Source organism: Pseudopodoces humilis, chromosome 7 (assembly GCF_049639895.1).
Source record: "Pseudopodoces humilis isolate 2021_Gansu_Grassland_sample_001 chromosome 7, ASM4963989v1, whole genome shotgun sequence".
NCBI classification, from domain to species: domain Eukaryota; kingdom Metazoa; phylum Chordata; class Aves; order Passeriformes; family Paridae; genus Pseudopodoces; species Pseudopodoces humilis.
In genome coordinates, this window is record NC_142206.1 from 14669644 (window position 1) to 14685402 (window position 15759).

General features: G+C 39.1%; 1 protein-coding gene across 2 annotated transcripts in view; it reads right to left on the minus strand.

The window, feature by feature from the left end:
* The window catches only part of UEVLD (UEV and lactate/malate dehyrogenase domains), a 19231-nt gene extending 7575 nt beyond the window's left edge, over window positions 1-11656 (minus strand). For both annotated transcript variants that reach the window (XM_005522320.3, XM_088058337.1), the window contains exons 1-11: window positions 11590-11656; window positions 9867-9951; window positions 9175-9237; window positions 8289-8452; window positions 7302-7437; window positions 6755-6873; window positions 5243-5348; window positions 3360-3530; window positions 2425-2598; window positions 2041-2125; window positions 1287-1410 (exon numbers count right to left, since the gene is read on the minus strand). In XM_005522320.3, coding sequence (XP_005522377.3) covers window positions 1287-1410; window positions 2041-2125; window positions 2425-2598; window positions 3360-3530; window positions 5243-5348; window positions 6755-6873; window positions 7302-7437; window positions 8289-8452; window positions 9175-9237; window positions 9867-9951; window positions 11590-11631 — 1269 coding nt within the window. In that variant the 5' untranslated portion in view covers window positions 11632-11656. The remainder of the gene's footprint in view (window positions 1-1286; window positions 1411-2040; window positions 2126-2424; window positions 2599-3359; window positions 3531-5242; window positions 5349-6754; window positions 6874-7301; window positions 7438-8288; window positions 8453-9174; window positions 9238-9866; window positions 9952-11589) is intronic.
* Window positions 11657-15759: the final 4103 nt, after the last annotated feature.

Here is a 15759-nt window from a genome sequence, read left to right on the forward strand (position 1 = left end):
CTGAAACAACACACAAAGAACTCAGTCACACACACAGTTACTTATTTCTGCTGCAACTACACAAAAGGACCTGATTATTTTAATTAAGCAAGGATAGTCCAACATATGGCATGTTTGGATAGGTCAAATTCCATTTATTTTAGATACTGTGAAGTGGGTTACTGTATAGAAACTGTATAATATTACTGTGCAGATAAAAATTTGTGAACCATGCCACACTTGGGGATTTTTTCCAAGACAGATAGATAGATTTCTGTAAAGCAGACAAAGTGTATACCACTAAACACCATTTCTTAGCTAGAACAAGCAGGGACACTTCATAGTTCAGTATCATTAGTTCTTTTAGGACTGAACAAAATAAATAATGCATCCTAAGAACTGGAGAAAATTTTTCAAATATTGATGCCACACAGATTCTGCAAAAGAATTCATCAAACTTATATCCCTATAATTCAAGTTTCCACTGTAGATTGTGTTTATTTTTTAAAAAACTGTGAAATTTTACATTCTGTAAATACTTTAAAGAGACTTGTCATTCCTCTGTATCTATATTTAGTTTAAGAATGATTAAAAACTTCACTTGAAACATAGTGATTTAATTAGGTATGTGCTCAATAAAATAAGCAGCCAGCTCAACTTCCCTGCACCGGGACATGCAAATTTTCCTTCTGAAGGCTCTAAATTGAAGTGACAAATAAATGTTTCTACATGGGTTTTCTCATCATATGGAATGACCTAATGCTTTGGTGAAGCCTCTTAGGAGTAACTTCAAAATTCAGTCTACAATTTTAAGTTAACTATTGCTTCATAATCTTCTCATCTTAAGGAAAGTACTAAGGAGTAAAAAAAGCAGCTGTTTCAAACTTAAATAAAATACTGGCAGAAAATGCATTTTATACTTTCAGAAAAGGTACACAATTCTTTTGGCCCCTAAAAAAATTTACATTCAACACTGAGCACGGTGGAACTACAAGTCACATTTCATTTGCCAAATCCATCTATTGCAGGGGTGATGGGCAGCAACCTTAAATGTACTTTCTCTCTGGGCTTGTATTTTTAGGAGAATAATCCACTTTTAATCCACTTTTAATATTGGTTTCAGATTAAAACAGTAAGCGATTTTTTCCTATTTTTGGACTAGAATTGAGAGCTGCTGTTGGAAGAAAGTAACGGCAATAGCATTACTTCGGAACACTGAGATATCTGTGCTGCCAAAATTAATGGTCATATCAAGTATAAATAATATAATTACAGTGCCAACCAAAAGGTATTAATAACACATTTACCTTTGCCAGAGTGGATACAGAATGAACCTTTCTTTTATCTTTCAGAATGCTGTCAGCCAAATCAGCAACTGAGAGCCCAACAGACCAAGATCTCTGACCTTTTCCCTTTAGAATTTCCATAGCTCTGTACATAAACCAGGAAAAGGAGAAAAACGTGATGTTTAGATTGTAATTATTCTTATTTTGGTTTTTATGTGAAACCCAAAATACAGTTTTAAGTGTACCATATCAGGTAAAGTGTACTATAAAAATACAATTCTCTGTTTTGGAAAACAACACAATGGAATAAAGAATTTCTGAAATTCTGAAAATAATTTCTTTACAATATCTTTTCTCTACACTCGTAACAATTCTCTTTTCTGTCAAGAGGTGTAACTGATAATTAAATAAATTAAATTCATCCCAAACTTGTGCTTTACTTTGAAGCAAATGCTTCCAACACAAGCTCTGAGAAAAGTAGGCCAGAAGGCTTGTCTAGTATTTGTTTTAAATACACAATCAAACAGCTCTGATATGCTGCTGTATGTTGTTGTGCCTCCTTACATCACCACAGGCACAAAGTTAGTAAGAATTTCAGAAAAACAGTGGCCATATACACATCCATAAAAGTGAATGACAACTTGACCTACAATTTCCTATAAACTTAAAGTATGAACATTTTAGAGCAAGCTTCCCCCACTTCATAAAGAGCTGAAGAACATGTAAATATCTTGTGCCTAAACATGAAGGAAAAAAAAGGTTGTAATGGTGCTACCTGTTAGCCACCTTTTCCCTTGAGTTACGAGCAGCCATTGCTTCTGTTTGATTTGCAACTATATTACAGCTGGTCCATGATGGCACTAAACAGAAACAACAACAAAAAAACCAAAAAAAAACCAAAAAAACATTTGAGGTTGTGGTTTGTTTTGGGTTTTTTCTTCCTGTGACAATTGGCAAATACTTTTGCTACTACTCCAGGTCTACAGACTTGAGTACCCCAAAAGTACATTACTAAAGCCATTATTATAAGAATTTACCACTCTTCTTATTACTTTTCTCATTACCTTCATTACTTTTCTCAATTGTTCTTTCACTATTCAGTCACTCAGGCACTGCTAGGACATTACATGCTCATAGTCATCATAAAGCATCACTTTACCTTTGTCTTCCCCTTGTTCACCAATAACCCAGGCATCTTTTGCCAGCACCTCTGCTTTCAAAAGGTTGGTCAGCATATACTGAAATCTCTCTGAATCGAGGTTGGTACCTACTCCAATTACTCTGCTTTTGGGAAATGAGCTCAGCTTCCACGACACAAATGTCATCACTTCAACTAAATGTCAAAAAAAAAACATGTTGCCAATGAAGGAACAAAAAATCAACTCAACTGCAAATTATAAATCATCATTATGAAAAATTCTGGACTTCTTTACTTTAGAAAAGGCATAAGCATGTCAGAATATACTGGTAGTTTATTTCAACCTAAAACACAAAGTTGGGTGGAGAAGAAGTGAAAAAATTAGCAACAATAATGGTAAGAGAGTAAGAAGAGCTGTCTTCAATGCATTACAGGATAGAGCCTCACACTTCTTTCCCTCTCCTAAATAGTGATTTTGTTTTGTCTTAGTTCACAGTACCACTAACCTGGAAATTGAAACCTTCCACCAAAATCTAGCTGCAATATTTACTGTTAATGCTGTATTTTGTATATTAGTAGCCTGTAAGTGTGATCATATGGCTCACAACACACATGGATCTATCCTTCCTGCACAGGAGAAATGTGCACATAAAACTCACAAGACAACAGCCAATGGATGCTAACAATGTAGACACAGCCAGGTTGAAACCACGCACAGAAACAAAGAAATACATACCTGTTACACAAAACAAAGTACACTATTTTCTTTAATCTTGGTAACAGTAAAGAAAAAACCCTCAAAGATAGTGTCCTGCTCAAAGCTGAAAAGGAAAACATCTTTCAGAGTAGCAAGAATTTTTGACTAACCAGGTATATTCAAGCAGTAATATGTTTTTAAAATAGGCCAGAGAAAAAGCCAGGTGAGGGACAGAATATTATGCAGAGTACCAGCATACCTGGATGAGAAGCAACAAGGAGAACAGCATTCTGACTGTAGTGGGATACTGCTGGAATAATTCCTCTGAACAAATCCACATTGCTTTGTATGACATCAAGGTAAGTCTGAGCATTACCCAGAGAATTAACTGTAAGCACCACAACTTTGGAATCAGCTGAAGCAGAAAAATCTGAAAATATAAAGAAAGCACATTTTGAAATTTATGTCATTCTACTGAGTTTTAGATGCAAAACCAAGAGCTGCTCTAAAGGCTGAACTACAGCATCCAGCTTAATTAGGGATTCTTCGCCTTCCATCCCCCCCATATCTCCCAGCGTGGAATTTGGGGTGCTTCCACAGCACCTATAAAACACAGCTCTCCCACAGAACTACTTTTCTGTTTTACAGGTGCCAAACACAAAGGGCAGACTACAATTTGTCCACGATTATATAGCAGAGACCAGAAAACATCTAGAGAGCTTTGACAGATAAACTTTTCCAAGTTTTCTTGGCAAGAGACAAAAAAAAAACCAAAAACCAACCATGAAAAGGCTCCTGAACTTTTATTCCAATTTTTAAAGAAGAAGAAAGACTTTTACTCCTTTATCTGAGGCTTCTTCTATAATTTTTGATCTTATACATTAATCAAGGGCATGTAGACAGCCATGAAAACCATTCCAAAAGTCTATTTATTAACTCAAATAAAAGACAAATTTTATTATTAGCCCAAAGAAACACACAACCACGCTTGCTGCAGGAATTTTTAAGTCAAAGCTACATTGAGCAGGTAATTCTGAATACCTGAGTGCTACACAGGTGATCAGCCTGGATAGAGAAACAGGGTGATTTGTCTGTTGCACCACTTTTGGAACCAGCTGAAGCCAAAGCAGAGGTCTAACGCACTGACAAATTAAAACCATACTAAGCAGGATATAATTAATATCAGCTTGCCCCAAACCTAGATATAAGCATACTAAAATAGCAGATGACAGTATACAAGCATTTCGTAGTACTGTAACACTACCAAGCTTCTTATACCACAGCTAAATGCAAACATACAACAGGCAACTACAGAGGTACAAACAGATCTGTGGTACAGTTGCACAACCAGGGTTCAGGAAAAAAGGTGTGCTAGCAGTAAAACCTGCAAGATAAGATCAAAGAATGTACAGCAGGCAATGCCAGGTGCAGAATAACCCACAAAGATGCCTGGTGGAACCAGAGCAAGTCCCTGTCTCCAAAATATGATACGTTAAAAGAGAAGCACAAGAAAACCCCTCATTTTATCTTGAAAAGGGTGCAAGGAACATGGAAACATGACACACAAGAAAGAAAGAATGTTACTCAATTCAGTTCCAACTTTCCCTGTGGAAAAACAACTGAGTTGCACTGCCTCAACCTCTACAACCATCAAATACCATCAAAGGCTGTAACTAATCACTGATTAGAGACATGGCATTGACTCCATTGAATTGTATGCTCACAGCTGACTGAGGACAAGGTTATTAAGAACTCATTTTTTTGAGTATGCAGTGATAGTGATTAAGGACTCACTATTGGCCATGTGTATGTTTAATGAACATCAAACTAGGAAAGCAGCACTTTCAAACACACCTTTATTAGTCAAGCCTTTTGAATATTGCTTTCACAGACTTCACTAATTCCTATGCAAATATTTTCCCCCCTTCCCTCCCTGTCTCTGTCCATGACACAGAAGTTCTAGCTTGGCCTCTCTATATTTCTTCATGAGTCCAATTTCAGCATTAGCCTCTTACCTACAGACTTTTAAAAAAAGACAGCCTATGTGCCACTGTATCTCCCCAGGCATCCTGCTCTTGATAAAATGAACACAAGCACGGTCAGTACAGCACCCACTCCTGTCCCAGAAACAACATCTCATACCTTTGCTGATCTCCACATTTGGCACAGCAAAAATCTCCAAATCCATGGTCCCTCCTTTTGCTGTACCTTCAGAAGGATCCAAAAGAACCACCTTGTCTGCAATGTCCTGTATGAATAAAAATAATACAGATTAATAATAAACTAAAACAAAACTTGTTCTTGTGGGAGTGAGGAATAAAAACCAAAATTCCTCCCATTTCATTGTTTGCTGTACTGTGTACAAATCATACAAAATTACTAGTCAAAGTTACAGCCAAATCACAAGGAAAAGGACTTAGTTTAGGAAGTCTAAATGGAAAAAAACACATTACAAAACAAAGAAAAAACTCACAAAACTATCTCTGGGAAGTCAAAAATGTCGATGTTACTGTTGTGTCTAATATCCAGTTGTGATGAAGTACAGCTCATCTACAGACTACCTTTTTCCAGGGAACTAGGAGATCCCTATTGTGAGAAGCTACTGTTGAGACAAGAATCCTTTAGGGATTTTCAAACTAAGTGAATTCAATATTTAACCCTTTGAATCAAAAAAGCTGACTGAGAAACCAGGGCAGAAAATGAACACCTCTTATGGACCTGAATGTCCATAAGTTAACTGAAGAAACAAATGACCTAGGCAGTGCGAGAAATTAAGTGGTGATTTGTGTCAATCAAATAGCACTCATGTATTTATGTCTGTCTGTATGCACTATGCAATGTGCAGACAGAGGCCATGGGATTATTACAAAGAAAAGTTTTGAAAATCAGTTAAAATAAAGCATGGAAGTAAAGTTTAACAAATTAATTACATAACAATAAGCTTTTAGATAACAGCTTGTTCTAACAACAAAATTTTAAGCTTTAAAAAGTTATCCTTTGTATCAACTATAAATTAGTTTTAAGAAAAATTTGTAATCACTTAAAAAGGGAAAACCAACATGAGCTAAAAAGCTTTACAAAAGCATTTTAAAACCTGCTAACTTTGAGTTTTGTAATAACTGAGGGAAGGTATTTTCAGACAGGTTAGCTTTAAGTTGTGAAATGATTGAAAGAAAGCTTGCAAAATATATGCTGACTAACAAAATATATGCTTAGTACTAATGGGAAAAGATATTTTAAGAGAAAGATGAGAGACCAAGAAGACATCAGAAGACCATCTCAGACCACCTCCCCAACAGATGTCCAAGAACTGATTATGAAGAAAAAGCAAGTAAAAAATAACTGAATATTTGAGGAAGTAAAGTGCCTAGAATGGTATAAGAGACTAACCTCTCTTGAGACCTGAATTTGTGCGTTGCTTAGGGTAGAGACCCTCAATGCACCCAGTGCACTGTAAACACTTGCTCACCTTTTATTGAACAAATTAATAAATTTGCTATATTGCTTGACGTATTGGCAAGTCCAGGATTTTCATTTATAAGAGCAGTGACAGTTGTTAAACCTGATAAGGTATTCCTTAGTGTCAGATATTAAAAACTAGACTGGAATCCTCTCTCTTAATCAGGTCTCTTGCTATTTTTAATAATTATGTACCTTTGCTGCAACTGCTAGTACACATGCAATGCCAAGATCTCCAGCTCCAACAACAGTAATTTTATTAAAGCATCCTTCATTTCTGCCAGTTTTACCCCTTGATTTCATGTCAGTCTCTCCTGCAATTAAAATAAAACAAGAAACTTAGGTGCTGGTCCACAGTGTATCAATGCAAGTATTGCTACTTCATAAAGGATCATGGTTGTGCCAGAGTTAAATCAAGTTACACAGACTTTTTCCAAAACAGCAGTCAAGACTGACCACAGAAAATCCATCACAACTTGCAAGGTGTAAAACAAATATTCCTCTCTAGACAGGAATGTTTTTTTCACTAAGTAGAAACAGAAGAGCATGACAATAGCAAGAATCTAAACACTAATATCACAAAAAGAGCACTCCGTTGCTGCTGTTACAAGTGTGCATACAGACTATGGTCATAAAATTTGTAAAATATAAACCCTTAGGTTTCTTTGTGACATCAAGTAGTGACAATAAGTGAATACATTTTATAATAACATTAAAAATGAGTCCAGGAAAATATCCCCACCTTCAGTAATCTTTGCAATATAGGAGAGAAGTTCTGATTGCCTGTCTGCATCAGAAGATGACAGTGAGTACAAAGGAAGCTCTTCCTCAAACTTTGCGATCATTTCCTTGATTAATCCAATGAGAGTTGATTTAGGCTGAAATACAGCAGACAAACAGCAGACAAAACAGGTGAACAGCTATTTCTTATAGTGGTATCAGCTGTGAACTGCGAGAGACATATAAAATTTAATCAAATTATAAATGCTGACATTCTTAATATTTACACAAACACCTAAGGGAGAGAAAAGAATCACTATGAGAAGATCCTTTCCATACAGGAGTATTGATTAAAAGGAATTTAATGAAAGGAATTCTAAAATTGAAATTACCACTGATAGTAGTTTTTGAAGGTATCCATGGATATGTGGAAACCTTTGATATAGCCATATCCAGTACTATAAAAGGAACAAATCCTAGCTAAAGTGAAGTTAGTTCAGTCTTAGATGAGCTCAACTGCCCAGAGTTCTGGCAATTCAGTCCTCCTCCAGGCAAAACCTGCCGTGAAGTCAGTAGAAGTCCCCTTAGCAATTTCTGTATCAATAATGTAAAATACAGCACATTCATTTCAAAAAGGTGGCATTCATTAAACAATTTTTACTGGCCTAGCAGTCATATTTAAGTGAGTAATTTAATACAGTGCGTAAAATCATTTAGCAACAGCACTGACTTTTGAATCTGTGTGCTGTTTCAGAGTTTTGCCAAAAGAGACATACCCAAAAGGCAGAAAATTTCATTGAACTTTCCTGAGGGATATTCAACTGGTCTCACTATTCATAGCAACAAAGTATCACGAGGCTTACATTGCTTTGAAAAAGAATCGGTCCCTTTTGTCATGAAAATCACTTCCAACTGCCTTTACAAGCCTCAGACTACCTGAAAGCTCCATGTGACACCACGCAGTATTCCCCAAACGCTTCCCTCCCCTGTCAGCCACTCCACCTCTTACATGGTTCCAGTTCTGCAGGTAGGGCAAATAAATCCTGCCCCGTGCATCAACGTGTTTCCCCACTGCAATGCCCATGTTTGCAGTCGGCTTCAGGAAGCAAATAGGGGGAGCAAAGGGATGGGAATCCAGGATCCACAGATGAATAGGTATGTTATAGGAATTACCTGTCCAACACAAAATAAAAGCCATAACTAACTTCTTCACTGAGAAGAGGCACTAAAGACCAGTCGTGTGTGATGTGATTCACACTTTGTAATAACAAAGGAAAAAAGCCTGACAGATCACTTCCAGATTCACACTGGAAAATATTTATATTACTTAGGCTAATTAATAAAACCAGACTTGTCTGGATCAACTTGAAGTGCTACTGATGGTGCCTTTCGGAATATAAAGCTCTGTTGTTTTGCTTCCCAGGGGTTCTCTCAGCCAACGTGTCCCCTTTTCCCAGAAAAGAAAGGTTTCATATATTTATTTCATACTTATTTTATAACTTAACACCTGGTGTAAAAAAGCATCTATAAAGAGCTTTGCATCAGACTTCAAAGGCTTTAAGTTGAAAATAAAAAATTGCCTACAAGTTATTTTTGGACCCTGTCTATACAAGTGTAGGTCTTAGAGAGTTCACACAAGCTCCATTAGCACCAAAGACTTTGCCAACACAGTCTTAAACCACACCATTTTTTAAACAGTTAACTGACTTAATCAATAGCACCTTATTTCATCACTTGCACACTTGCTTGTGCAGTAGAAGTGACTTCTTCCAGTTCATACAAAATCCTTTCTAAAGCCCTTTGAAGACACTGCACAATGAACTGTTAAGAGGCAGCACCCACATATTACATTTAGATTCATAGCTGGCAAGAAAATTATGTTTGATTTACCTTACCATATTTCACTGGAACAGTGCCACTAAAATTCAGGAGGTCCTTCTGGGATCCATCCTTGAAGGCTGAAATTAAAAGGGCAATTAAAAAATAAACCAACCAACTCCTTTCAAAGCAATCCCATCCACAACTACAAATATACAACAGTGATTTTTCTTTATAAATCAAATATACTCTTCCTGGAAGAAACAAGACTACAATATTACTAAGATCCCCCCTACATTTTAAAATACTTTCTTAATGAAATTTTAACTAAATTGCATTGGTACAACTAAGCACATCATTACTCTGAAAAACCCCTTGCACCGGGTAATTCTGATGTTGCGGGAATTTCCAGTCAGGCTGATGGATTCTGGAAGCCACACCCTAATAAGCTAAAACCATCAAAATACTTTCAATACACTAATGAAAGATGGGAAAAATGGTGTTACATAAAAAGAACTTAAAGTATCAATCTTCTATAATTACTGACAAGTTGAAGTAAGATGAAGTAAATGAGTTGTTGAGGTTTTTGTATGTATGCATCCTTGGAAGAGCGTTCAGGAAGAGTAATGTGGCATGAGAAATTTTACTGCAAGTCAATGTAAAGACAGGAACACAACAGAAATCTATTCAAATTCTATTATACACAGCCTGCATTTATGGCAAGTAAGAATCCCCACAAATAGTTCAGAGTAAGTACATCACTTCTTACTGTATGTGTTCATGGAGAATGTGAAGTTGGGGTAGGTCTTGCTAACATTCTTCAGCTCTTCTATAGTCAGGTCTCTGAACTTATACTGAGAAGGGGGAGAAAAAAAATAAGGAAAAAAGTTTCACTTCAAAGGCTTCTGTACAAGACATAGGGAAAAGGACACTATAGAAGTCAGAAACATGAAAAGGAGAAGGTAATAATTACTTTTTGTATTATAAATAGTTTTGATGTGAAATAAATTATCAAAAAGAAATGATTACAAAAAAGCTTTGAAACTACAGCAGGTCTGCTGTTGCTGCGTAAGAGTTATGAAATTCTGAACATCACTCCTTATATACCATTTCATTCCCTTTACAGCTATGTGAGCAGAAGTTTAGTAAAATTTAGTCTCCTCTGCACACGTTAAAAAGAATATAAAAATATAAATCACTTAGAAAAAGGAGGTTATTTTCTTACTGACACAGTTAAACTCAGATCCATCTACACACATTCTAAAGAGTTTACTAAGATTTTGCTTTCCACAAATGTGTCAAACGTGTATGTAATTAGCCTCTGGGAGCTTTTTTTTTTTTTTCTCATTTTTAAGCTGTCCTTGAGAGCTGAGAAAACAAATCACTGCTGCTTCATGGAGACTGTGCACAGCCAGTCCAATACCTGAACTTCCAAGAGATTTGCATCTTCCCACATCCCAAAGTTACAAAGAGTATTTTCCATTTCCTAGATTAGATCCTCTGCTTCTCATTTGGGAAACTTGGTGCTGGTTTTCTGTAACCCTTGCCTAAACAAACAAAACCATCGCCTGACAGTGGCTTAAAGAGCTGCTCAGTGCCCTGGAATAATTGTCACAAAACCGTCGATAAAATCGAATTTCTCTTCAGTCTGTCACCCTGGCAGCAATGTGACAGCTTTGGCAGCATTGCACAGCATGGCACAGTTATCTTCTACTGTCTACAGGAAAACACAGAGCTGCTGACAAGAAATACCTTTTAGTCAGCTTGTCCCGATCACTGGATTCTGCAAAGTCATGCAGCAATACAACAAAATAAAGTTAAAATCCAATGTTCCCTAATTATGAATGTCTACACAACTTAGGACATTTTTTGGAGGCGTTGATACACATCTGGTTGTGAAACCAAAGTCATCTTTCCCCAGCTGGCCTCCTTCTATTCGTAATACAAAACGAGGCATTCCTATAAAATAGCTTGTCCTCTTCTAAAGATCACAGGATTCACGAGGTGATTCAGATACAGACCTTCCTCATTTCACACCCAAAAGTATTTGGCATGCCCAAAGCTTGAACACGCCCAGCTCAGTTTCTCGCATGGAAATTAAAACGCTCAGAGGGATGCTACAACAACGCGTCTGTGCTCCTCAGGCGTGGAGGCGCTAACGCGGGGAATGCCACCAGAAAAAAGGAGAGTTATCAATTTCCGATGAGGGAAGAGTAAGGTTTCAGTCGCGAGGCACGCCGCGAACCATGGGGATAAAGTGATGCGCGGGGCAACTTAAAACTCGGCTGCAGCAGGACAGCGCAGGCACCGGGATGCGAAGGGACGGGGCGGGACAGGACAGGACGGGGAGGGAGGGGAGTCCCTGGGCAGCCACCGCCGGGACACGGCCGCCCTTCCCGGCCCACCGGAGCCCCGCGCTCCCTGTCCCGCCGGCTCCCTCCCCCTCCCTCAGCGCCGCCCGCGCCCCCTCCCCTCCCCCCGAGCGCGCGCACCTTGCCCAGCTGCCTCCGCAGCGCCGCCTCCGCCAGCGCCATGACGGCGCGCGCCGCCTTCCCGGCGGGCCCCGCGCGGGCAGCGCCGCCCTCAGGAGGCGGCCAGGGCCCGGCCGGGGAGCGGGGAGTGGCGGTGGCTCTCGAGATCCTGCTCGTGCCGCTGCCGGCGGGAGTGCAGCAGCGCCGCCTGCGCTAGCGTCACCAGCTGCGCTAGGTGCTGTTTCCACCCGCCACGATGTTGCAAAATGTGGAATGTTTCCGGATTATCTTAAACCAGGATCATCTTTGATGTAAGATCGTTGTATACTTTCCAGCCTACATCGGGCGGAAAGGAGACCGAGTCAGATGAAGAGGCAGCAACCAGTGTCTGGTCGAGGACATCTGTGACTGAACAAGCTTTAAGGATGCAGTAAATCAAGATTCATAGAATGCTGGGTTGGAAGAAACCGACCAAGATCACGGAGTCCAGCTCCGCGCCCTGCACAGGACACCCCAAGAGTCACACCGTAAGCCTGGGAGCATTGTCCAAATGCGTCTTGAACTCAGTCAGGCTTGGTGCTGTGACCCTGGGGAGCCTGTTCCACTGCCCAAACACCTTCTGGGGGAACAAGCGATTCTTGATATCCAACCTAAACCTCCACTGACAACGTCATGCCCTTTCCTCGAGTCCTGGCCCTGGTCACCACAGAAAGACACAAGTGTCTGCCCCCCTGCTTCCCCTCATGAGGAACTTGTAGACTGCAATGACATCTTCTCTCAGTCTCCTTCAAGCTGAACAAGCCAAGTGACCTCATCCACTTCCACAGCTTCCCCTCCAGACCCTTCACCATCCTTGTGATCATAGGTAGATATTATAGGGATGCAGGGATTTCTTCTTTCTGTGTTGACAGTATCAAAACTGATCTGCAACTTTATGGAATTACAACTATGTAAATACAAACCTGACATGAATTTATTTCCCTACATTAGTCTTTCATTTTTTAGCCTCCCTACCACACAGCAGAGAGACCAGAAAACTGCCTTTTGGAAAGTGGACCATGCAAGTCTGAGGGCAAATTCAGTGGAAAACACAGTAGGTTCAGCAAGGTAAATGGTGACAAATACCAGTTTTATCCCCCTGATCAGAAAACTGACAGAACAGAACAGGCCAAGCATGATAGTAGCATATTTTTATAAGGAGAAAGACCTTGAGAAAGCTCTTTAAAATTTTTTTCTCCCTCACTGATATGAGGCCTGAAGGAGACGGTAACTAAGAGCATAGGTTGTTGATACAGCCATAGCAGAAAATAGGTTTAGAACAACCTTCATTAAGCTTCTCCATCATACGTAATGTTTAATGATGCTGATTCTGCATCTGTGCTGAAATTGTGTGTGATGTAGTGAAGGATGTTACAGATCCAATGTTCAGTTTGGAAAGCAGCACAAGATCAGTCCTTCAGGAACTGGATTCCAGCAAGTGGTACACATCATTTGCCTAGCAAGCACAGTACCTCTTCAGTTAAACTGTTACAGAATGATCGGCATGAACATTTATCTAAACCTTTTAAGAGAGAATTTGACAATTATTTTGTTTCACAAAGGTCTTAGCAAAGACTAATGTTTGAGAATAAAACATTCATTTTAAATTTTTAATCTCAAGCATCTAAATTTTTTATTTCTTATTATTTTATGGTAAAAACAACCGGGAAAGTCTGACAGATACTTACAGTTATTAGTAAGTTTGATGTTTGGAAATGTTTTTAAAATCTCTGTGTTCAAATAAAACCAAAACATCATAATCATAGCAACCAGGACAGTGACCACATCTTCATGGCAGTGACACTGCTTCTGGTAGTAATGTTTCTATTTGAGGCTTCAAAGTCACCCTTGACTAAGCTCGCATCCAACTACAAATTTCTTAGTACTCACTCACTGTTCAAACTGGGTCTGTGCCCTCTGACTTAAATTTTTTTCTAAACATCATTTGCAATGAATAACTCTATTACATCAATAGAGTATTGCCAACTAATCTCCAGGTAATGAAACATCTTGCTATCAGGCTGCCTGCTAGCCCATGTACCCTCTAGTAACTCCTCTGCCCCCGTCACTGGGAACACTCTTCCAAATGAAGCCATAGAATTTTGCATATATTCTTATGAAATAAGCTATAGAAATTCTCCCAAACTCAGATTTATCAAGCAATACATCCAGCTCTTATATTATTATAACTCCTCACTGCATAAAAGGTCACCCTATATATCAAACCCCAGCATTTTGCCAGCACTACAGATCTTCCTGACCGAGATGTTTTCTTTGAGACTTGGTAGAAAAGTTAAGATGGTTAATGAAACAGAAAATAGACTGCAATTTCTCAAGTGCTAAGTGGGAAAAGCAAAATGACAGTCTTGGGGTGACATGGATCTTGTCTTGCAGCATACGGCTTTGGAACTTTATTCAGCTCTACACAAGAGGAAAATGATACTTCTGCAGCCTCCAACTTTCATACTCCAAATACTAGTCTCATTCTGCTTGCCTTTGAACATCCTGTATGTATAGGGATGCTAGTTTAGAGCAAAGCCAAGGGAAAGGATTCTCAACAACAGGAAACTAACGCAAGAAGTATTTTAAAGCATTTTCTCCAATCATGCAATGCTATGAGTTGTCTAAATTAACTTAAGAGTAATGGAATGGAAATTACAAGTCCAACTTGTAAATATTAAATGCTATGGGAAAAATTTGCACTTCTAAAATACACTCAAGTGATCATCCCAAATACCAAAGAGTGGGTAATAAATGCAGACCAACCACAACAGAAGTGGCAGGAACAAGCTTTGTAACAAAACCCAAACCACCTTCAGCTCTAGGAATATCATGACTAAGAGCATTATTTATCTCAATGTTCCCCCTTTGTTCTGAACAACCAGCAAGTCACCCATGTGTGTGATCTACACTGGTACCATTTCATATGTCATAACAATCACTTTCAAAGCACAACCCACCAAGACTGGATTTAACCCAGCAGTTGTGAGTACATCAGCCCTCACTGCTAATTGTAAAGAGTGAAGAGACTTTTCACAAAATAGTTATATTCTCCTGCCAGCTTCAGCATCTCACACTGCTTGTAAACAGGGCTCCCTATAGCCCTGAGCCACATCATGCATCATTTGCTGCCATTGCCACACTCCCTTTATACATAGCTGGCAAACAGAAGCCAGGCTGATAAAGAGGTTCCTAGCTCCCTCCTTTTGGCTGGGGAAGAGGGTGGTAACAGCAGAACATCCCTCTGCCTGAACTCCCAACATTCATCTTGTGGGACCGGGTGCCTGTCTACATATAATTTAGTCACATTTGACACCACTGTGGTCTCAGAAATCCTGCCTAGATATCCTGTACACATCAAGAACCAGATAAAGTGCCCCTCCTGTCCAAAAATAACCATCATCAGTGTTATTCATCAGCTACAGAGCAGCAGGCCAATGCACAGATGCTCTGCTCTCCCATACAAATTTCTTTGGTCAAATCTTGACATACTGGACATGCGTAAGGACCACGAGGCATCCATACAACACAAGGGCTGGAAGAAGGTGGCAGGTAGAATTACTGCCTTATTGTGATAGGGAGCACAGGACAGACCCACAACAAACATCATGTAGCCTTAGCTGCATCATTCAAGGAAGCTACTTACCTCTCCTGAAGAAATCCACAAGAGGTTTAATACATGTAAGACACTCAAGCAGCCTTTTGTATTCAGTCTGTTCACAGGTATGTGTTCAGTTATTCCCATGCACCACAAACTCTACACTCAAGTGCTTCTCAAATCAGAATCAAGCCAACTCCTTCAACCAAAAAATCCTACTGAAGCTCTTGCTTCTTTTATTTGTTGATTGCCATCAACTTTCAGACAGAGTATGAGAGATGGCCTCAAACACTTGCCTGTTCTCAAGCAAGGAATGTTGAGAAAGTTACATCCAGGATACAGAAGAATTCACAAATTTGCCAGTGGAGGGAGAAGGATGTAGGCAAAACCCAAAACTCCCATGAAGAACCAAACAGAGGAACTCTCAAAACAAATTAAACACTAGGTGATGTGGAAAACCAGAAGGATTAGATGTGGACAGAAGTCAGAACTAAACTAATGACATATTTGATTACTTCAGTAATTACCTCTGTCCTTAAATTTCATTCCACAGA